The 21,365-nt window shown below is 41.2% G+C and overlaps 1 protein-coding gene across 2 annotated transcripts in view; it reads right to left on the reverse strand.

Moving 5' to 3' along the window:
• LOC138946092 (ubiquitin-like modifier-activating enzyme 6) overlaps positions 1–21,365 on the reverse strand; it is a 51,950-nt gene that overhangs the window by 27,596 nt on the left and 2,989 nt on the right. For both annotated transcript variants that reach the window (XM_070317605.1, XM_070317610.1), the window contains exons 3-20: positions 20,426–20,520; positions 19,641–19,669; positions 19,158–19,252; positions 18,126–18,318; positions 17,001–17,123; positions 16,268–16,391; positions 15,196–15,305; positions 13,455–13,517; positions 10,991–11,067; positions 10,645–10,711; positions 9,030–9,176; positions 7,796–7,863; positions 4,899–4,977; positions 4,466–4,543; positions 3,959–4,036; positions 3,756–3,804; positions 3,246–3,275; positions 429–534 (exon numbers count right to left, since the gene is read on the reverse strand). In XM_070317605.1, coding sequence (XP_070173706.1) covers positions 429–534; positions 3,246–3,275; positions 3,756–3,804; positions 3,959–4,036; positions 4,466–4,543; positions 4,899–4,977; positions 7,796–7,863; positions 9,030–9,176; positions 10,645–10,711; positions 10,991–11,067; positions 13,455–13,517; positions 15,196–15,305; positions 16,268–16,391; positions 17,001–17,123; positions 18,126–18,318; positions 19,158–19,252; positions 19,641–19,669; positions 20,426–20,520 — 1,611 coding nt within the window. The remainder of the gene's footprint in view (positions 1–428; positions 535–3,245; positions 3,276–3,755; positions 3,805–3,958; positions 4,037–4,465; positions 4,544–4,898; positions 4,978–7,795; positions 7,864–9,029; positions 9,177–10,644; positions 10,712–10,990; positions 11,068–13,454; positions 13,518–15,195; positions 15,306–16,267; positions 16,392–17,000; positions 17,124–18,125; positions 18,319–19,157; positions 19,253–19,640; positions 19,670–20,425; positions 20,521–21,365) is intronic.

Consider the following 21,365-nt stretch of genomic DNA (forward strand, 5'->3'; position numbering starts at 1 on the left):
CAGACAGATATATCCAAAGAGGGAAATAAAAGAGGGAGTTTGTTTGTTCGTTCATGGGCTGAAACTCCCACGGCTTTTACGTGTATGACCGTTTTTACCCCGCCATTTAGGCAGCCATACTCCGCTTTCGGAGGAAGCATGCTGGGTATTTTTGTGTTTCTATAACCCACCGAACTCTGACATGAATTACAGGATCTTTTTCGTGCGCACTTGGTCTTGTGCTTGCGTGTACACACAGGGGTGTTCCGACATCGAGGATAGTCTACACACAAAGTTGACTCTGAGAAATAAATCTCTCGCCGAACGTGGGGACGAACTCACGCTGACAGCGGCCAACTGGATACAAATCCAGCGCGCTACCGACTGAGCTACATCCCCGCCCAAAGAGGGAGTCAAATGGCACAAAAACATAAAATTCATTGTCTGACCTGTCCATGTATCTCCTGGCCTCCACATTGTCCAGTGCGTTGACCATCACGTCCTGGGCCTCAAAAAACTTGTCTGGGTAGTTACTGGATTCTGTCTGGGGGCACACTGAAAGAACAAACAGAATCATTAGAAGTACAGTCGAACCTGCACTTGCGAACACCTCTCGAAAGCGACCACCTGCCGACAACAACCATTCAATGGTTCCCAGATAAGTTTTTTTTTATTTATATACCGTATTTGACGGATTACAAGACGCACCGTTTTATAAACCGCACCCCCGACTTTTTAAAAAAAAATTGGGACGAGCCACGTATAGGCCGCGTCACTATATTAGCCGCCGTCGAAAAAAATATAATCAGATCGTGTCAATCAATCAAAACAAAAAGGCAAACGAAAGTACGGTATTTGGCGAAATCGGCGAAATCGGCTCCGAGAATAAACAAGTGAAACAAAGAAGAAAAGTGAAAAAGTTTGAAGAAAAATATCACACACACAATTTGTAACCAACACACACATGTAGTCCTGCCCAGAATAAGCTTTTTTGGGATGATTTACGACTTTTGCGCACATTTCGAGCAGACGAAAACACAACATGGCGGCCCTCGCTCCTCCAACTATCGTGAGACACAAAAAAACGAAATCTCGCGTGCGCGAGATCCTGATACATCCGGTGTTTCTCTGTACGCTGTCTTGTCACGACGACTTGTTGACAAACGAAGATTCGCGAAAGAAAGAGAAAAGCGCAGAGTCTTGAGTAGAGAGCTAATAAAGTACTGGTAATCGCTAATCGAGCGAAATGAAAATCCGCGGCGACTTCCATTAGGTGAATGCTATTCAAGTTTAGGTAACGTTTTAGTCGCATCTTTTTATAAGCCGCAATGCGATTTTTTTGGAAAAAAAGTCGCGGCTTGTAGTCCGTCAAATACGGTAGTTCACCTTTCCATAGCAAACACCTGTCTGGTAATGACCACTTTTGGTCGGTCCATAGCAAACACCTGTCTGTAACGACCACTTTTGGTCGGTCCATAGCAAACACCTGTCTGTAACGACCACTTTTGGTCGGTCCATAGCAAACACCTGTCTGTAACGACCACTTTTGGTCGGTCCATAGCAAACACCTGTCTGTAACGACCACTTTTGGTCGGTCCATAGCAAACACCTGTCTGTAACGACCACTTTTGATCGGTCCATAGCAAACACCTGTCTGTAACGACCACTTTTGGTCGGTCCATAGCAAACACCTGTCTGTAACGACCACTTTTGGTCGGTCCATAGCAAACACCTGTCTGTAACGACCACTTTTGGTCGGTCCCTTGGATGGTCCTTACAGACAGGTTTTACCGTACTGATGTTTCGGCATCAGCTGCTAATACTATCAATTTCTGAGAAAGCTCGATACTGTTTGAGATTGTACACAAAATCTAAGGATATATATATATATACTAGAATGAATACCCGCTTCGCCGGGTAGCCGGCTTCGCCGGGAAGAAGTACTTAGAGCCGTACGCCGGCTTCGCCGGGTCCGAACAATGGACCCGCCAAGCTTAGGTCCCTCCCAGATTCGTGGAATGGGAACAGCACGAAAATGATTCAGTGGCCATAATGCCATTCCTGACCATATCGAGTCCCATCCTTGTCGACGAATGTAACCGTGTTAATCACTTTTGGAGGCGAACTCCACTCAAACAGGACTGAGCAAGTTATGGCTTCTCAAAGGAAGGCCAGTACATAAAATTACACAAAAGCCGCCAGACCACATCACAAACAGAACTGAACAATGCACAGGTGTTGCTCATATAGACACACACACACACACACACACATACACACACACACACAAAAACACAGAGAAGCCGTATCTATAGAGAGATAGATGACAGTGTATTTTTCGCGTGGCTATAAATTGATTCGACCTTTGCACTTTTACAGTGAGGATAATTTACGGGTCCAATTTACGTTCTGTACACTGCGTTGACCTTCTAAAAATAGTAACAGTAACAGAACGCCGGGAATATCCGAAGACGCTCAGCGCAGTGGACAGCGCAGTGACATTCTAAAAATAGTAGTAACTTACAACTGAACGGGAAAGCCACACGAAGGAAGGGAGATAAACGCCAAACACTGGAGAAGATAAGGAAGAGTTACTTATAATGGTGAAATGAACACATAAACCAAAATCAGTTCAGCGCTGCGCGCTGAGAGCACGTGTTGAAATATCTCATCGATGATATTGTGTCCGGGGTGTAGCTGAATACGGTGTCCAAATTTGAAAAAGATCCACCGAGAACTTTGGCGTTGTGATGTGGTGTAGCGGCTATGGTGTGTCGGTATGGGGGCCCGGGTAGCTGAGGTGGAACCAAAATAGCTGAGGTGGAACCAAAATCGGTTCCGCGCTGCGCGCTGAGAGCACGTGTTGAAATATCGACCAGGTTGTGTCGTGTCCCGGGTCTACCTGAATATGCCCACCAAATTTGAAGCAGATCCATCGAGAACTTTGGCCGTGCATGGCGAATACACAAATACACAAACACACAAATACACAAATACACAAATACACAGATACACAAACACACACACAGACACAAGTCGTATATATATATATATGAGTACCTTTAACCTGTAGATGCACACTTAGACATACCTTTATTGTAGCTATCAAGCAAGTAACTTTATTAAAAGCTGAAGTCAATTTTTCACCAAAGTGAACTAGCTATATGGCCTTCTTTTGGGTTACTTTTAAAAAGGCGAAAAGTTGACTCAATTTTTAACAAAACACTGCACTGACAAACACTAATAGACCCGTCCTGCTTACTTACCCTTATGCTGCTGTGCCTCTATATGAAGGGCTGAAAAATAGATCACACAGCTGAGCAACTTGTCAGTGCTTTGCATTCATTAGCACGAAATAGCGAACAACATTATTTCAGTAAAACCAATACTCACTGAATCAAATGAACTTTTTTTCTGACACAGTAACAGTAACATACTAAAGATTTATTGTGTCTTATTTTAACACTATAAAACTCCTTTCAAGTAAAATATGTGAGCCATTACACTGACCATTTCAGTTTGTGTCTCTGGTATGATTTGTGTACAAGGTAACAAGTTGTTACATACATTTTTCTCATTGTCACTGTTTCTTCACATGTACACATCAACGTTTTTGTTCATCGTCATACATTCTTGTGAGGGGTGATTAATAAGTGTTCATTATTTTATTTTCATTATCATTATTATAATTACAAAGACTGTAACACATTCAACATGATGGAATGGTTAATAATGGTTCTGTTACATGTGTATTTTATAGTAAAAGATTTGTTTACCTGGGTTGATTTCTAGTACGGCCTGTGCAGCAGTTGTTGATTTGGGTTTCTGAAAACAGAAAGTATTGTTGATAGTCTGACAAGGAAACATAGCAAAGATGTAGCAATAAAAGAACTATGCATGCAGTATCAAATCCATGATCCAAAACAATTATAAAGGAGAAATGTATAGTTTGCTTAAAATCACTGAAAACAAGAATTACCTGTATATGATGTGACCTGAACAGGAATTGACGATTAAGGTTTGACTTCTCTATCAAGTCGTTGTCTGTAATGGTAATCTGAAGAAGAAAAAATTCAGCATGAGATTTTTCATAATTTTAAACAAGGAATAAGCGATTACACCACTCTTCAGCTTTCAACGGTACATGCTGCAAATTTTGTAGATAACTGGCACAATAAGCACGAAAAGAGAAAGACACGACACAATAAGCTAAAAATCCCCCATATACTGTTACAACACCGAAATAACATTTCCATATGAAAAGCATTAGCAGACAAGACCAAAGACTGATCAGTTTCTGACTTGAAAACAGAAAGCATAAATGTTCACATATTAGATATCTTCTTTTTTTTTTCCTTCTTTTTCTGGATGTGGAAATCCACACCTGCCCTGATTACCTACCTCACTAATTAGTTTCTGACTTGAAAACACTAAGTAGAAACATTCACATGTTCGTTTGTTTTTTCTGGATAAAGACAATCCTCACCTGCCCTGATTCTCCAGAAGAAACTCCCAGCAATGCATAATTCTTCAGCATCTCACAGCCAATGGCACCACAACCCACCTGAAACAATACAGATCAGTACAGGTACAGGGTAAGAACACACATCTCGAACTGAAGTTCCCATGTTCACATTCAAGATCACAAACTGCACTGTATTGACTGGGCTGAAAGCTTAAACTGAGACACATCTCCTGCAAAACAAAACAAAAGTAAAAAGTTCACATTAGGATAAGAACCTCCCCCCCCCCCCCCCCCCCCCCCCCCTCCCCGATTCTTGGATCAACACATGGATGTGCAAATAAATTGCAGAGAAGGAGGAGGAGGAGGAGGAGGAGGAGGAAGAGGAGGAAGAGGAAGAAGAGGAAGAAGAAGAAGAAGAAGAATAAAACAAAACAAATACGATATCAGTACTGACCATAAATAGTCGTGAATCAGCAAGCCTCTGGCAAACTTGATGGCCGACGCAAATACGCAATGGGTCCAGCCGGTCATTTCTGAAAACAAAGCACAACATTTATATTGCACTGAATTTCTACTGCAAATTGGCAAACTTTTCGAGTCACCACTGTAACAATGTGTATGTTTGTGTGTTTGTTCTGTAAAAACCAGTCTTAATCCAAGGACTAAGTCAGGAATAAAAGCTGGTTCTTGTGTATGATTTTGTATGCAAGTGTTAGTCCGAGTGCCTTGGAGAATGAGAAACATATGAGCTTGCGGCTTTCATGAAAGTCACTTGTCCATTTTTATTTTCAATGCTTGTTATTTTTTCAGGTTGTTTGTTTGTTCGTTCATGGGGTGAAACTCCCACAGCTTTTACGTGCATGACCGTTTTTACCTCGCCATTTAGGCAGCCATACGCCGCTTTCGGAGGAAGCATGCTGAGTATTTTCGTGTTTCTATAACCCACCGAACTCTGACATGGATTACAGGATCTTTTTTGTGCGCACTTGGTCTTGTGCTTGCGTGTACACACAGGGGTGTTCGGACACCGAGGAGAGTCTGCACACAAAGTTGACTCTGAGAAATAAATCTCTCGCCGAACGTGGGGACGAACTCACGCTGACAGCGGCCAACTGGATACAAATCCAGCGCGCTACCGACTGAGCTACATCCCCGCCATTTTTTCAGGTGAGAGAAGACTTGTTCTGTATAACTCTCAGACTCACTTACTCTGTTACACATGTCGTGTGCATTTTGAGCGCTTACTTCCCTTTGTTTATCAGATTTGTTTGTTTGTTTGTTTGTTTGCTTAACGCCCAGCCGACCACGAAGGGCCATATCAGGGCGGTGCTGCTTTGACATATAACGTGCGCCACACACAAGACAGAAGTCGCAGCACAGGCTTCATGTCTCACCCAGTCACATTATTCTGACACCGGACCAACCAGTCCTAGCACTAACCCCATAATGCCAGATGCCAGGCGGAGCAGCCACTAGATTGCCAATTTTAAAGTCTTAGGTATGACCCGGCCGGGGTTCGAACCCACGACCTCCCGTTCACGGGGCGGACGCCTTACCACTAGGCCAACCGTGCCGGTGTGTGTTTATCAGATGCCATTTGGCAAACAATAGTGTCCCAACTTGCAAACAACCAAACAAAACCTGCTCTGTTCTCAATGGAGAACATTTAGCAAAACTTGCTATAAATTTCTGCTACTGGCAAAAAAATCAGTACTTCAAATTATTATCCTATTGCCATCCAATGTCAAATCATCAAGCAATGATCTTGTCACTAACATCCGAGACTGTATTGTACACAGAGACGCAACAGGCCTTCTTTGCGCTATGGTAGAAAACTGAGACCAGCCTATCAGCATGCCATTCCCTGCCGCCCATGTTTCCTCTCAAGACATCAAAGAGACCGCGCCATTGGTTAAACTCCCCATAGGTTAAACGGTCACTGACCCGGGTGCAGGAAGTGTTTCCTCTCTCAGATATGAAAGGGGAACCACCTCTCGTAGCTAAAACTGGGTCAATGACCCCTGGGAAGAAGGTCAGTGTCTTTTAACAAGGCCACCCAGCTATCGCAATGGACCTGCCTTTGATCTCGATGATTGGGTTGTGATGTTTACTCAGCCCACCCAACCATCACACCTCTCAGCGGTTTAGTGCCTTTGCTTACACGAGACGGTTATAACTGGTTATAACCGGTTTGTCAGTGATGCGTTACGCTGACTGAAAGTCTTGGCTTTGTCCGACAAAGTCGTTGCACAAGCTGTTAGGTCGGTCCTTAGACGTTAGAGCGGGGTGGTCGCTACACTGGTGACAACTATATAAAGAAACACATCGGTTAAAAAAAAAAGGTCGTTGTGGCGGGGTAGCCCTTAGAGAGGGGGGTCTTAGAGAGGGGTTCCACTGTATCCTTTTTTAAGTGACCGGAAAAAAACACTGCAGAAAAGAAAAAAAAAATTAAATCAAAAATTAGTTTGAAAATATCGGGGCACCGCTGTAGTAATGCAAATACGTTTCAAGTCAGTGTCTTTTCACAAACTAGCTGTTGTTACTTTTGTGTTTTAGTCAGACACCAACACATACTGAAAGTTATCGCTACTGCAGCGTCTTTGTGTACTCTAGTCTCTGTGTACCCTACAGTCTCTGTGTACCCTACAGTCTTTGTGTACTCTACAGTCTCTGTGTACTCTACAGTCTCTGTGTAATCTACAGTCTTTGTGTACTCTAGTCTCTGTGTACTCTACTGTCTCTGTGTACACTCATAGACCAAATAGCCTGGACCGCCAACTCGTCACGTGACCCTTCGAGGTTACGACGCCGCCTTTCAGGGGCGCTTAGCGTCCGGTTTGAAAGGCCAGCGATTCGAAGACAGTGAAAAGAAAGCACGCTCCAGTTATTTGTGACAATGGGAGGTGACAATGAACTGGATTTTCCAAAACTCCAAACTAAACTTAACAAAACTCATCAAAAAACATGTTCCATATGCACTTTTGCTGAGTTTATTTTAGCATTTTCAGAACTTACCTCGGCAACTTCGTCCATGTTTACAATCGACACCGGATATCACGTCCCCCTGATTTCTGAAAGGCTTGTAAGCGTAGGTTCCTAAATGCGAGAGGCCGCTACCTCGTAATAGAGAGAAAGAGCGGAGAGAGAGCTAGTTGGCGGTCCAGGATAAATGGTCTATGGTACACTACAGTCTTTGTGTACTCTACTGTCTCTGCTAACATCAATAAAAATTCTCAAGAGTTAGAACTACACTGAAACAACCCAAGTAGGTGGGATCTGCTTTTTATTTTGCCATTGATTCCAGTAATATTCTAACTTGTGTTTTTAAGTGTGCATACAGGATGGCCTTACCTGGGTTGAAAAGCTTCAGGTGGTGACGAGTCTAGGTCAGGTATACACTCCATTGCATCCAGGTACAACTGAAAAAAAAGTTTTATATTTAAATTTGTTTGTTATATGTCAAACCATACATTTGTGTGTGTTGTTGCACAGGAATCTGCAACCCCTGTACCAATGCCAATGAATTTAACGAGATTCGCGCAAACACTTGCAAACATGTTTTTGACAACATATCCTCTTTAATTTTTCCAAACTTCAGCATCTTTAATTTGCATACATAACACTGATTTCATCTTTACTTCTTACATTCAGCAGTTTCCTCTCAATTCATCCTACTTTTGTTGTACAAACATACATTTTTCTTCAAATGTGAATATCTCACGAATGCATCAATTATCTCTCATCTGTTTTCTCTTAGGTCAGTCATTTCACTTGGCACAGAGAATTTACACTTACAACTACAAAGGGGCCCTTGAACAGGGCATGCTTAAAAGCATAAAATCTCTCATAGGTATATTTTTGTTTTGTCTTAAGGACTGGCGCAGTGGCGTGGTGGCAAGACGTCGGCCTCCTAATCGGGAGGTCGTGAGTTCGAATCCCGGTCGCTGCCGCCTGGTGGGTTAAGAGTGGAGATTTTTCCGATCTCCCAGGTCAACTTATGTGCAGACCTGCTTAGTGACTTAACCTCCTTCGTGTCATGTACACGCAAGCACAAGACCAAGTGCGCACGGAAAAGATCCTGTAATCCATGTCAGAGTTCGGTGGGTTATGGAAACACGAAAATACTCAGCATGCCTACTCAACGAAAGCGGAGTGAGCTGACTATGCTCTCAGAGTATAGTGTGGGGAATCCAAATGGGCAAACGAGCTCACACGTAACCAGAAAATTCTGGAACGCTGAAGAAGAAGAAGAAGAAGTTTTGTCATAAGAATTCAAAGGCACCAGAAAAAGGAGAGTTTTAAACCATTCTAATAGACGATGTTCTGAAATAACTCTGTCGGTTTATATGGGTTGTGAAAGATGGACTAACCTTGCATTTTGTGGACAAATAAACCATATGTGCTCCTTGTCCATGTGTTTCAGACACACCACTCGCTAGTGACTGGCCTGTGGATTGTTTGTCTCACTAAACGCAAGGGTATTCACTCTTCTACAACCCATACAAACCCAACAGAGTTATTTCCAGAATGTGTCTATTCTAGCACATCTCTGCTCATGGCTAAATGCAAAACGAAGTTTTCTTACAAACTGATTTAGAGGCATGAACTTTCCAGTGATGGCCTTCAGCCCTTCCTGGGCCACGAAACCACCGATGGCTGCACACATGGGGGCCAGACAGCCGCTGGACGTGTGGGACACACACCTGATGATCTTCTCCTCGACCTCTTCCAGCTGTAGACAGACACAGGAAATGTGCATGATAGCGATTTAAGGACGTGTGGGACACACACCTGATGATCTTCTCCTCTACCTCTTCCAGCTGTAGACAGACACAGGAAATGTGCATGATAGCGATTTAAGGATGTGTGGGACACACACCTGATGATCTTCTCCTCTACCTCTTCCAGCTGTAGACAGACACAGAAAATATGCATGATAGCGATTTAAGGACATGTGGGACACACACCTGATGATCTTCTCCTCGACCTCTTCCACCTGTTGACAGACACAGGAAATGTGCATGATAGCGATAAATGTGCATGATAGCGATTGAAGGATGAAGTGCTCTGTACTATAGAGCTTTGCCCATTCCCATCTATGCTTGCTGCCTGGCACATAGGAATGAAACATCAAGAAAATAAATGAGGGTTATGAATTATGTGTGAATCATATCATATACAGTGGAACCCCCATTTTCAGACCCCCAAATTCAAGACTTCTTCCTTTCTAAGACCTTGGTCTTTCTGATTGTCTCTTCATAACACAGACCTGTTTACCCCCATAAGTGTTTTGGAGTAATGCTCAGCCCCAAAAATAGTAATCCTGGCACAAAAATAGTAATCATCCAGCATTCGTCGCCAATTACAACGCACATGACAACTGTGTCTGCGAAACGCAATCATGCACATATATCCATCATTCACAAACAAAACACATCAGTCAGTTTTTGTAGTCATCATAATTTCAAAGAAGATCACATCAAAAGCACATGCATCACTGATTCTTTTTCTTTTGCTCGTAGTAGGCCTTTTTCAGTGTGTCAAGCGCTTCTCTACTGTACTTGCGCTTGCCGAATGAGTGAGGGCGAGACTTCACCACTAGAAAGAAGGCTCTCCAGCGTCTCATCAGACAGACATGATCTCTGGTCAGTCCAGTGCTTTTTCACCCCATTTTACCATTGAAAAAAACAATGCCAAACATGTGAATTAATAAAAAAATAAAAAATATAAAAAATTTTTATTTTATTTACATTTTTATTATTTATGAAAATCGTAGTCTTGACACGGATAGCAAAATGGCGTATTTTTTGCAGAAAATCGTAATAAATTATACCAAAATCGTAAGGGTAAACAGGTCTGAAAACATCTGTAATTTTACCCCCGTTTTAAGACTCTCTCCTTTTTAAGACCTGATTTTCAAAGATTGTTGGAGGTCGTACTGTAGTACTTTGCCCATTCCACACTATGCTTACTTAGGAATGAAACATCAAAAAATAAATCAGGGTTATGAATCATATGTGAATTATATCATAATTTATACTTTGCAAAGAAATATGGCAAGGAGTTCGTTCAACACGACTTTACCAAAGATATGATTTAAACAGTAAAACAAAGGATGGAACAAAAAGAAGAGAGAAAAAGACAAAACAGAAGGCGAGGAAGGAGAACAAAACTTAATGCACAAATAAATGCATCCAAACCTTGTTTGTCATCTTCTCATTTATTTCCTGAGCCAGCGCCAGTAATCGGTCAGAACTGTTGGTACACCTGGCATACAAACAAAAAGAATTAACACTCTGTCTCACAAAACACACGCAGGATTTCTTATCAACCATAATCACAAGAACTCTGTTAAAACTGATAGACTCAAGAGTAAAAGTAAATTTTACAAAGAGTAAAAGGTATTTTTCTCTGACAGATTAAACTGCAAAATTAATATTTAGCATCAGAGCCTGAAGTGTTAAAGCTTATGCTCATTCCATGACAACCATGCTCAAGATTTTCAGGCGTTAACTTTAACACTGGTTACGGCTATTGTATACTTACCATGGTAGAGGCAGGCTGCCAACCTCCCCACAGAATGCATGCAAGGCTTGAAAGGCCAAATGAATGTTTGCGGGTGCCTAAAAAAGAATAGCAGAATAAGAATGAACACAAAACAATCAATATTTGAGATCAAACCTAAAAGAAGAAAATTAGAAAGAAAAAAAAGGGACTCAAAATTAGAATACATGTGGGTTCTTCTCCAGAGATGTGTACCAGTGGAAACCATGTTACGAAGTGGACATTTCTTTACTCTTCTTCTTCTGAATTTTACGTGTATGGCCGTTTTTACCCCGCCATTAAGGCAGCCATACGCCGCTTTCGGAGGAAGCATGCTGGATATTTTCGTGTTTCTATAACCCACCGAACTCTGACATGGATTACAGGATCTTTTCCGTGCGCACTTGGCCTTGTGCTTGCATGTACACACGAAGGGGGATAAGCCACTAGCAGGTTGACCTGGGAGATCGGAAAAATCTCCACACTTAACCCACCAGGCGGCCGCGACCGGGATTCGAACCCTCGACCTTCCGATTAAGAGGCCGACGTCTCACCACCCCGCCACAGCGCCCGTCACATTTCTTTACTTAACTGAGACATTGTAACCACACAAATTGATTTCATTAATATATACGGGTTCCATATTTATTCTTCAGTATGAGTTATTTCTAATATGCTGACTGTTAGCAAATGATAACAGACATGTCAAGAAAAAAGATATCAAGCATGAGCCTTTTAGGCGAATGCTGATATCGTTTGTCGCTGAGGTGGAATCCCCAGGGCAAGCGAAAGAGAGGCCGTCCAAGAAACACCTGGCGACGCGACCTGGAGGCCGACATCAGAAAGATGGGCTACACCTGGAGTCAGATAGAAAAGATGGCCCAGGACAGAGGACTCTGGAGAGCAGTTGTTGGCGGCCCATACCCTGACAGGAGTGACGGGCATTGAGTTGTGAGTGAGTGATATCGTTTGTGAGACGTGTCTGTTATCATTTGCTAACAGTCAGCATATTAGAAATAACGGTTTTATTACCGTTTAATTCAACCAAAAGAAATTTCAAAGCGACCCCGCGATTTAGACAGAACAGCCGCAATGGGAACTTGAGCTCTCCTACCTGATTATGCCTGTCAGTCAAAGAATTCTCGTGACCTGGGTCAGCCAATCAGAGTGACACACCTCAGTGACGTGATGAATATTCACAGGTCAATGCGTTTGACACACAACTATCTCACAAGATAAACCATGTTCAACATGCTTTTCAGTTGCTTCGCTTTTTCTTGTTGAACAGAGAGCGACAGATTTAGAACCGACTCCAGACGGATGGGAAATGACGTAAAGATACATTTGACGTAAAGCGAGTGATGCAATTTCACTTGATTTTTCCGAACTTAGATCATTTAGATTTTAAGTGAGCGGGTCGGCATTGTACATTGCCTTGCTGTTCCGTAAAGCACTCACCGACAAAACTTGCTTTTCTGTATTTTTTAGATAAAGAAAGTATTATCTGACAGCATTTGAAGTGTCATTCTTTAGAATAAATCACGCTGATATTGTTGATTTAAATTTTTACTTTGTCTTGTTAATTTTTAGCTTAATAAACAAAACGGGTCCCTGCCTGAACGTTATAACATTTAGAGGGTCACCTAGAATCCGTCCTGATAGGTCAATTACACTGAATCTATATATATATATACGACTTGTGTCTGTGTGTGTGCGTGTCCGCGATGCACGCCCAAGGTTCTCGATGGATCTGTTTCAAAATTGGTTGGCATATTCAGCTACACCCCGGACACAACCTGCTCGATGAGATATTTCAACACGTGCTCTCAGCGCGCAGCGCTGAACCGATTTTGGTTTTTCTCTGGATCCATTCCCAGTAACTGTTCCTTATCTTCTCCAGTGTTTTCAGCGTTTATCTCCCTTCCTTCGTGTGGCGTCAATCCATATTCCCGTTTCTATTTTTAGAAGGTCACTGTCGACAACGCTCAATCCATATTCCCGTTATACTATTTTTACTCTTCTCCAGTGTTTTGCGCGTTTATCCCCCTTCCTTCGTGCGGTGCGCTGGCTGGGTCCCCGGCGCAGCCGGATATTCGGCTCGACTTCTTCCCGGCGAAGCGGGTATTCATCTAGTTGGTAATAAATGCAGATAAAGAATTAGAAATACATGTTCTTGCACATTTTGTTAGTCTAAGTTCAGTAAATTACAAGGGTTTTAAAGTATATCAACTTTGTAACATGGAAACCAAAGGTTGTGACATGGATTTGAACACTTCATCATAAAAAAGAAAACAAAAATATATACTATGTTTTTTGTTGCATGTCTGTATTAATATATCACTAGAGTAAAACGTAAAGAGAATACATTCTAGTTTCTATTTAATATACGCTGTAATCATTTAAAGGACTGAAAATGCATGTCGCAAAATGGTACACAGCTCTGAAGAATAACCCATATCCTACTTACAGAAAACTTGCTTAAATCCGACATCAGCAGGTTTGGAGATTTTAGCTGCTCCGCTAATGATTTCTGAAAAGAAGAAAGAAAATATCAGTTATTTCTGTACCATGTAATACCATGCTCAAATTCAAACTGAAAATAAACCCACAGCACTTACAATATAATACATTCAGCTAAAACATCCATTAAATCAAATCATCAAAATTCATTCTTCACAGTTTTCTGTGTCAAATCCCTAATCTCTCGCATGATAGAAACTGCAGCAGCACAGATCCAAACATAAAAATGCTTTCAAATAAAAGACATTCTATCACTGGCTAAATCTTTATCAAATAAAAATCATGAGCAAAGCACTAGCACACAAAAATATTAGGGATGCTGCCAGGATTTATTTTCTTCTCCAAATTTTCCAAAATGGCTAAAAGAAATGTCTGCAATAGACGCATTTTTGAAATAACTCTGTCAGGATTTGCAAGCGTTGTGGAAGAGTCTTGCAACAACTTGTCAACATCGATTTTGGAATAATTATATAGTGTTCGTTTGAATGAACCACCCGACGGTAAGTCATAATTCAAATATACAAAAGGACACGAGTGGTCACTGCATACAGGTGGTAGAACACCAACTCTTTTTACCAAGTTAGGACACGGAGTTAATACCAGATCAATTATAGTTGACGAGGTATCGGTTATTCGAGTGGGTTCTGATATCAACTGAGATAAACTGTTTGTGTTCATTAATTCCCGCAGATGAAACGGGGGGTTAACAGTACAATCAGCGTTGAGATCACCAAAGATAATAAACTTATGTGGAGTATTCATGGCAAGTTGAACGGAATCGTTGATAAGAAGCCAATGGTCGACGGTTGCACTCGGTGGTCTATAAAACACACCAACGAGAAGAGTATCTTGACCCAACTTAGTCTCAATCCAGATCGCTTCCAAATCAGGTATACACAAGTCGATCCTCGGTTTGCAAATCAAATTACTATTTACATAAACGGCTACGCCGCCGTGGGAATCCCCGGGCCTATCACGTCTAACTGGAGGGTGGTAACCTTTTAAGCAGATGCAGTCTTGGTCAACTTTGTCCGACAGCCAGGTCTCAGATACAGTTATTATATCAAACTTCCCCAATTCGGCCTCAAGGAACGGTGTCTTATATTGAAGACTGCGAGTGTTTACATGAACAATAGAGATCCCATCCCCTCGGGTTGTGCTTGGTCCAGGATTAGGATGGATATCACCACACATAAACAACAATAAGCAAATTGCAATAGATATGGTTTGAGATGTAAAATTCACAGAATCAGCACAAAAAATGAGTGAGGTGGCATATTTCCACATCGAACCAGCAAAGTTCACAGCAATGTCGTAACAACACATTGGGTCGTTACGAGTAAGCTTCCGGGCAGGAAATAAAAACAAAAACAACGCAAGAGACAAGCCAGCACTACCACGAACGAGAATAATCATAAGCGACTGGATATTTCCCTTGTTAAAGTGTCTGTCTGTCTGTCTGTCTGTCTGTCTGTCTGTCTGTCTGTCTGTCTGTCTGTCTGTCTACTTCAAAGACCTTTGGGTCGACGTACTGTAAATGTAACGTTTTGTGTTGTCAATAAAAACGTTCCAATTACCTACCATTCTTGTTTTTTTATTCTGAATTTTGGAACGTTGGCAGTCAGTCTGGTTTTGTATGTTTAACATGAACACTGTATTACTGGTGACAGAGTGCAATGGGTACTCACAAAGCTAGCTGTGATGGGCACTTTGACCTGTGTGAAGATGCCTCCCCCTTGGTACTCCCCAAACTCACTGCCACTGGTATCACATATGGAAAAGGTGACTGGTGTCAGCACTGAAATTAATAGAAACCGAATCATTTACAATGTCATTTCTCGGTGATGAACTTCAACACAGGTCGATTTTTCTTCACTCTGATATATATCTACTGCTGAATTTTTATTGCATCAAGATGTTCTACCAGATGCGTTAAACGTTTCTAGCCAGTGACAGATTAAAGTTTGAGGCACTGCATAACTGAAGAAAAATCCTCTCCAAACAAAAGGCTGTGACTCTTTACTGAAGTCTTACAGTAACAACTCTTTATCAAAAAACAAACAAAGTTTTCAGCCACAAACGGATCATCAGAGTAATGGGAACCACATAAATAAATTTAAAAAATCGTTCTCTAAACAAAGAAGCTGGCTTCAAGCAGCAAGGGTCTTCACAAGGCAAAGAAGAACAAGAGCAAACGCTCGATCGAGTCACTTTCGCAGTTCTGAATATTATATGAGGCATCAGATGGACAGGAAGAAATTGCTATTCACAACACAATGAGTCACGTTCACATAAAATTTGAGCCCGGTCACTTTTATAGTTTCCGAGAAAAGCCCAACGTTAAGTTGTGTGTTGCCGAACAGAAAAGGCTAGTTATCTCCCTTGTTTTTCTGATAACGTTCGTAAAAGGCTACAGATGTAAATACTTTGATGTAAAGAATAATCCTACAAAGTTTCAATCACATCCGATGAACTTTGTCAAAGATATAAAATGTCTAATTTTTCCTTTGACGCTGACCTGTGACCTTGAAAAAGGTCAAAGGTCAACAAAACCATCGTTAAAGTGTAGAGGTCATTGGAGGTCACGACTAAACAAAATATGAGCCCGATCGCTTTGATAGTTTCCGAGAAAAGTCCAACGTTAAGGTGGTGTCTACGGACGGCCGGCCGGCCGGACAGACTAACACTGACCGATTACATAGTCACTTTTTCTCAAGTGACTCAAAAAATAAGTGCTCTTCACTACTCTCTCTCTCTCACCTTTGACAGGGCACTGCATGGAGTTCAGCTTTTCCATTCCCTGTACCTCTTTGAAAGTGACAACATCCCCCGTCTCCAGTCCATGTAGCCGCTGGTCTAAGCAAGTCACAACACCTGGATTTTCCTGCATCAAAGTTGGATTTTTAAAACATTCATCTGCAAAATCAAATAAAAACCTACTAGTACTTTCATAATGTCCTCATTGTTTGCTTGTGTTTTTCTTGTAAAAAATAAATAAGTGAGAGAAAAAAAATGGAGAAAAAAAATTACTATGAAAATTATCAAAATGTACAACAGTGAGGATCAACATGTTTGTTTCCCTGCGACAGAAGACAAACAAGGCCAGGACTTTCATTTCACGGATACAATGATTTTCATTTTCATTTTCATTACTTTATTGTCCCATCGCTGGGAAATTCGGGTTGCTTCCTCCCAGTGGAAAGCTAGCAGCAACAAAGTCGCGCTACCCAGGTGTATGTGGGTTTAGGTGTAATCAGCCACCTGCACTTATGGCAGAATGATCGAGATCTTTCATGTGCCACAGTGGTGACACAGGGGTGGAACATGAATACTGTCTTTGAGTTGACCCATGTCCGGCCCGGCCCGGAATCGAACCAGCGGCCCTAAAATCACAAGTCCAGTGCTCTACCAACTGAGCTACCGGGCCCTCTGAAACTGCTGACATTTATTTAATTCTTATGAAGAACCTTAAGTGTATGGTGTGTGATCTCACCTTCGTAATGTTGGCAATGAAGACTTCTTTGGCTTCTTCTCCCGTAGGATCCATCACCTCAAAACTGTCCCCAAAATCACAGAAGGCGCTCCCAAACACACCATACACATCAGAACTCACAAACTGAAAGCAAATAATTATCACCATGACCATCACATGGAATCAGAAATCCCTGCTTCTTCTTCTTCTCATTCGCTCTCAAAATCCCTGCTATTACCATCACAATCCTTACCACCGACAATCCAAATGTATATATTATGTTTACAGTAAACCTGAAAACGCCTGACACAGATAATTTGTCAACAATAATCACGCACACATACACCCAGTCATCACTAAAAGGGAGATAATTTGACTCCTCCATTACACTATTGGTAATGCAACACACAGAAATAACACAGAAATTACTCACACCTGTCAATACTGCAAGACAACAGACGGCACGGCAGACAACCGTGACAAATTTGTTTTCTACTTCATGGAGCAGCTGTACCATAAAGACAGAGAGAGAGAGAAAGAAGAAACGAAAACGAGAGAAAGGAAAAGAAAGGAACAGACACTCAAAAGGATAATAAAGGAAAAAAAAAGAAAAGAAAAGAATAGAAAAAAAAAGATGTCTAAGTAATGGAACAACTGTGCCGTAATCAGAGAGAGAGAGAGAGAGAGAGAGAGAGAGAGAGAGAGAGAGAGAATTGAAATGAATTGAATTGAACTTTATTTAACAAGGATTAAGATTTAAGGCTACGCCTTTTTTTACAATCTGTCCTTGGGACGCACAGACACACAATGATAAAATTGAAAAATTAAATATTAAAACGTTTACCAACAAAAGGAGGTCAGAAAACTTCAGCACGTGATGATCAAGATGACGATGATGATGATGATGATGATGATGATGAAGATGAGGCAGAGAGAGAGAGAGAGAGAGAGAGAGAGAGAGAGAGAGAGAGAGAGAGAGAGAGAGTGAGAGAGAGAGAAGAGAGAGAGAGAGAGAGAGAAAGAGAGAGAGAGAGAGAGAGAGAGAGAGAGAGAGAGAGAAGAAACGAAAACAACAGAAAGGAAAAGAAAACAACACAAAAGAATAGAAATGAGAAACACTACATCATACAATGTTGTAATACAAACCTTGACTTGAGGAGTACAGGACCTACAAAAGTTGTTGACTTTCAGCTGGACAGACAAAGGACAATCTGTCAAAATAACACACTGATACCGCTGCATGTAGGAGAGATCAGTCTCAGCTGTCAGCGGCTCAGTCAGGGTGGTGATTTTGACATAAGGGTTCAACTCGGCGAGTTTGCTGGCACTCGCTTCAGCCCTGAAAAGAATTTACATAAAATTAAAAATTATTGAAGACCTGGAGATGAGATGTAACTGGCCCCCAGTTACTGACAGTTGCAAATGCCAAGCAACATCATTTTCTTCCTTGTTAAGAAAATTTTCAAATCTGCAACGAAGTAGTGGGACATAAAAAGTACAATACAGCGATCAAAACCTACCTAAGTGCTTGACAGCAAGACTGACAACCAAAACGTGTTTTCAGATTTTAGAGGATGCTCAAAAACCAAAAACACAATGCAGAAACACGAAACAGTGTTTTCCGAAACGAGTTTTGGGGCATGTCACTCGGGAAACACGCTGTTTGTAGTTTGTTTTGCAAGAAAACACAAAACTTCAGTCGGCTATGGCCGAAACTGTACTTTTTGCGTCAAGTCTTATGGGGGTTGAGGCTTAAAAGCTATGCATTTGCACTCTGTTATGTCTTTCACTAGTTTCAGCACAATTTCATCCAAATTTTCTTAACTTTCTTGTAATAAGTTCTACACATCTTACAGCGATGTCCCTTACTAGATGAGGAACGAAAAGAAGTGTGGCCGTCACCAACTCCCTTGCAGACCAAACTATACGGCAGTCGACAGGAGTTGGAGAAAACGACAACATTTATCACCAGTGCTGGACTGATTGTGTAACCTCTGCGAACGCCAAGAAGAAGAAGAAGTAATAAGTTCTAACATGTTCATGAACACAGCCAACACATGCAGATATATTTTCATTTTCATGTTGAATATGCTTATCTTTTGACACACTATCAAACAGCATGAAAGAGCAAAGACTATATGGTTGGAAGATTCAACAGGTAGAAGAACTGTCCCTCACCTGTTTCTCTTAGCATCAACATCTTCTTGACGCACGAAGAACTGGGTCCCTAGATCTGACACTGTGCAAGCCTTTGAATCCTGAACAGCTAATGACTGAAAGGAAAGAAGTTTTATCACATCTCTGTTATACTATTCAGACAAATGAAAGTGTCGGTTACAAGAGAGTTCATTCCATTTACAGGCTACAACTGTATCTTAACATAGAAGATATTTCTTCATCTGCACTTGCAATATATCAGCATTAATGTGTATGTCACGGTTTCTATTCTTTGAATGTTCTCAAAGCAACACACATTATTTAGCTCTTTTTACTTGTACACATACATGTATGCTATCACTGCTGCACACCAGAGGAAGACATAAACTGACAGAAAAAAGTGGTAAGGACCCTTATGCATTTTGATATATCAAAGTAATTAAGAGTTAATAAGACAGATGGAATGGGTATCTAATTACGTAATGAGTAAAAGCATAGACTCACCTTGACTCCAGCCAGTGCTATATTTTTAGCTAAAGACAAAAAAGACAAAAAATCATTATGTTGAAAAAAACACAACCAAATACATTCAAACATTTCCTCTGAAATAGCACTATGCAATTAAAAACAACATTAAAACCGTAACCTGAAATTAAAATCAACAAAGACCAATTTATAGCAATTGCTTGAAGTATTGTTTGCAAGAAAAGTGTGAATAGTATAATCAGTACTTTTATCCAAAAAGCTTTATTCCAGTAGGGGGACAGCATCTCTGTTATACTATTCAGATAAACTCATAAGGGGGCCCAAGACCCCCTGGAAAATCATAACATCATCCTGACACAATCAATGCAGAACCACTAAACGCAAGGAAACTTTTCTCCACCTGACTTCTTTTTTTCAAAATCCTTGAACTTATTTGGAAACCATTTTCAAAATCCAGATCTCTGAATGAAATCTTTTATCATTGCATTTCATGAACGAAAACTTTCATTACTTAATGTCACCTCGCATGCGAGATTCATCAAAGACTTTGAGATAAGTTCATTTTGTGTACCATAGGTGTTTTGTCTGTCTGTGTACTTAAAAGATCACTGGGTGGACATACTGTAAATGTAACGTATTGTTTTGTCAATAATTAAACGTTCCAATAACCTACAATTCATGTGGGTTTTTTTATTCTTTCATCCTTGCATTACCATGAAGTCACCCACATAACTGAGAACTCACATATCTCCACCTTTTATCCTTGCATTACCATGAAGCCACCTACATAACTGAGAACTCACCTATCTCCACTCCCAGACCCCCCAGACCATACAGCAGCACAGAGGACTGAGCCATTCGCTTCATCGCACTGTCTCCCAGAACATATCGTTGGCGGCTTCACAGAACAAAAACAACATTAGATTAGAATATCAGAGCGGAATACAAAATAATAATTAACATGGCATAATATATTTTTTCTACATAGACAAAGGTTTAATAAGAAAACAGTCAACAGTTCTTAAAGGCCCGGCAGGAGTATATAAGGAGCCTGACCTTCTGCGTTGGCAAATCATTTCAAACCTCTTGCAGGCAACGGACAAATACTGCTCCTACATTTTCTTTAATATCTCGGTTAAGCATGAGTTACGGTGTCAGATTTTTTGTTCACACAGCTGGTTGTCACACATTTACCGCCCTATGCGCTTAGATAAGGTTAATTCTCCATAATAAAGAAGATATTTGTAAACAAACATTTCAATGGGGATCTTGTTCAAAGAAAAGGGCGGAGTCAACACTCTCCGACGTCACAGATTTACACCATGCGTTCCAAAAATAGCAAAACACGTGGCATGCGGCAATTTGGTTCCAGAACATGCTGTCTCAGGTGCATGTGTATTTGTTACATCGGATATGAAAAAAGAAATGCAACTAACCTTTACCACCAGTTGTGGTCTTGATAGGGTATTCCTGTGGGGTTGGGATAAAGCTCTCTCACTAATTTGAGCACACAGTCGGGAATCATTTCTCGGTTAATGTTTACCCGTGTTGGATTGTCTTGATGTAAGGAAGACGTCTTTTTCGCCAAGTACAATGCACAATTCCAAGCACCGCGTCGGTCTAGCATGGACCAATACTTCTTGTAGAGTACTTTTCTAACGCCGGAATTCCTGCGGTGTGGCAATTGGCCTGTACCTAGCCACCTCTGGCGATGATTTGTCACACAAGGGCTGCAAAAACAAA

Source organism: Littorina saxatilis, linkage group LG1 (genome assembly GCF_037325665.1).
Source record: "Littorina saxatilis isolate snail1 linkage group LG1, US_GU_Lsax_2.0, whole genome shotgun sequence".
NCBI classification, from domain to species: domain Eukaryota; kingdom Metazoa; phylum Mollusca; class Gastropoda; order Littorinimorpha; family Littorinidae; genus Littorina; species Littorina saxatilis.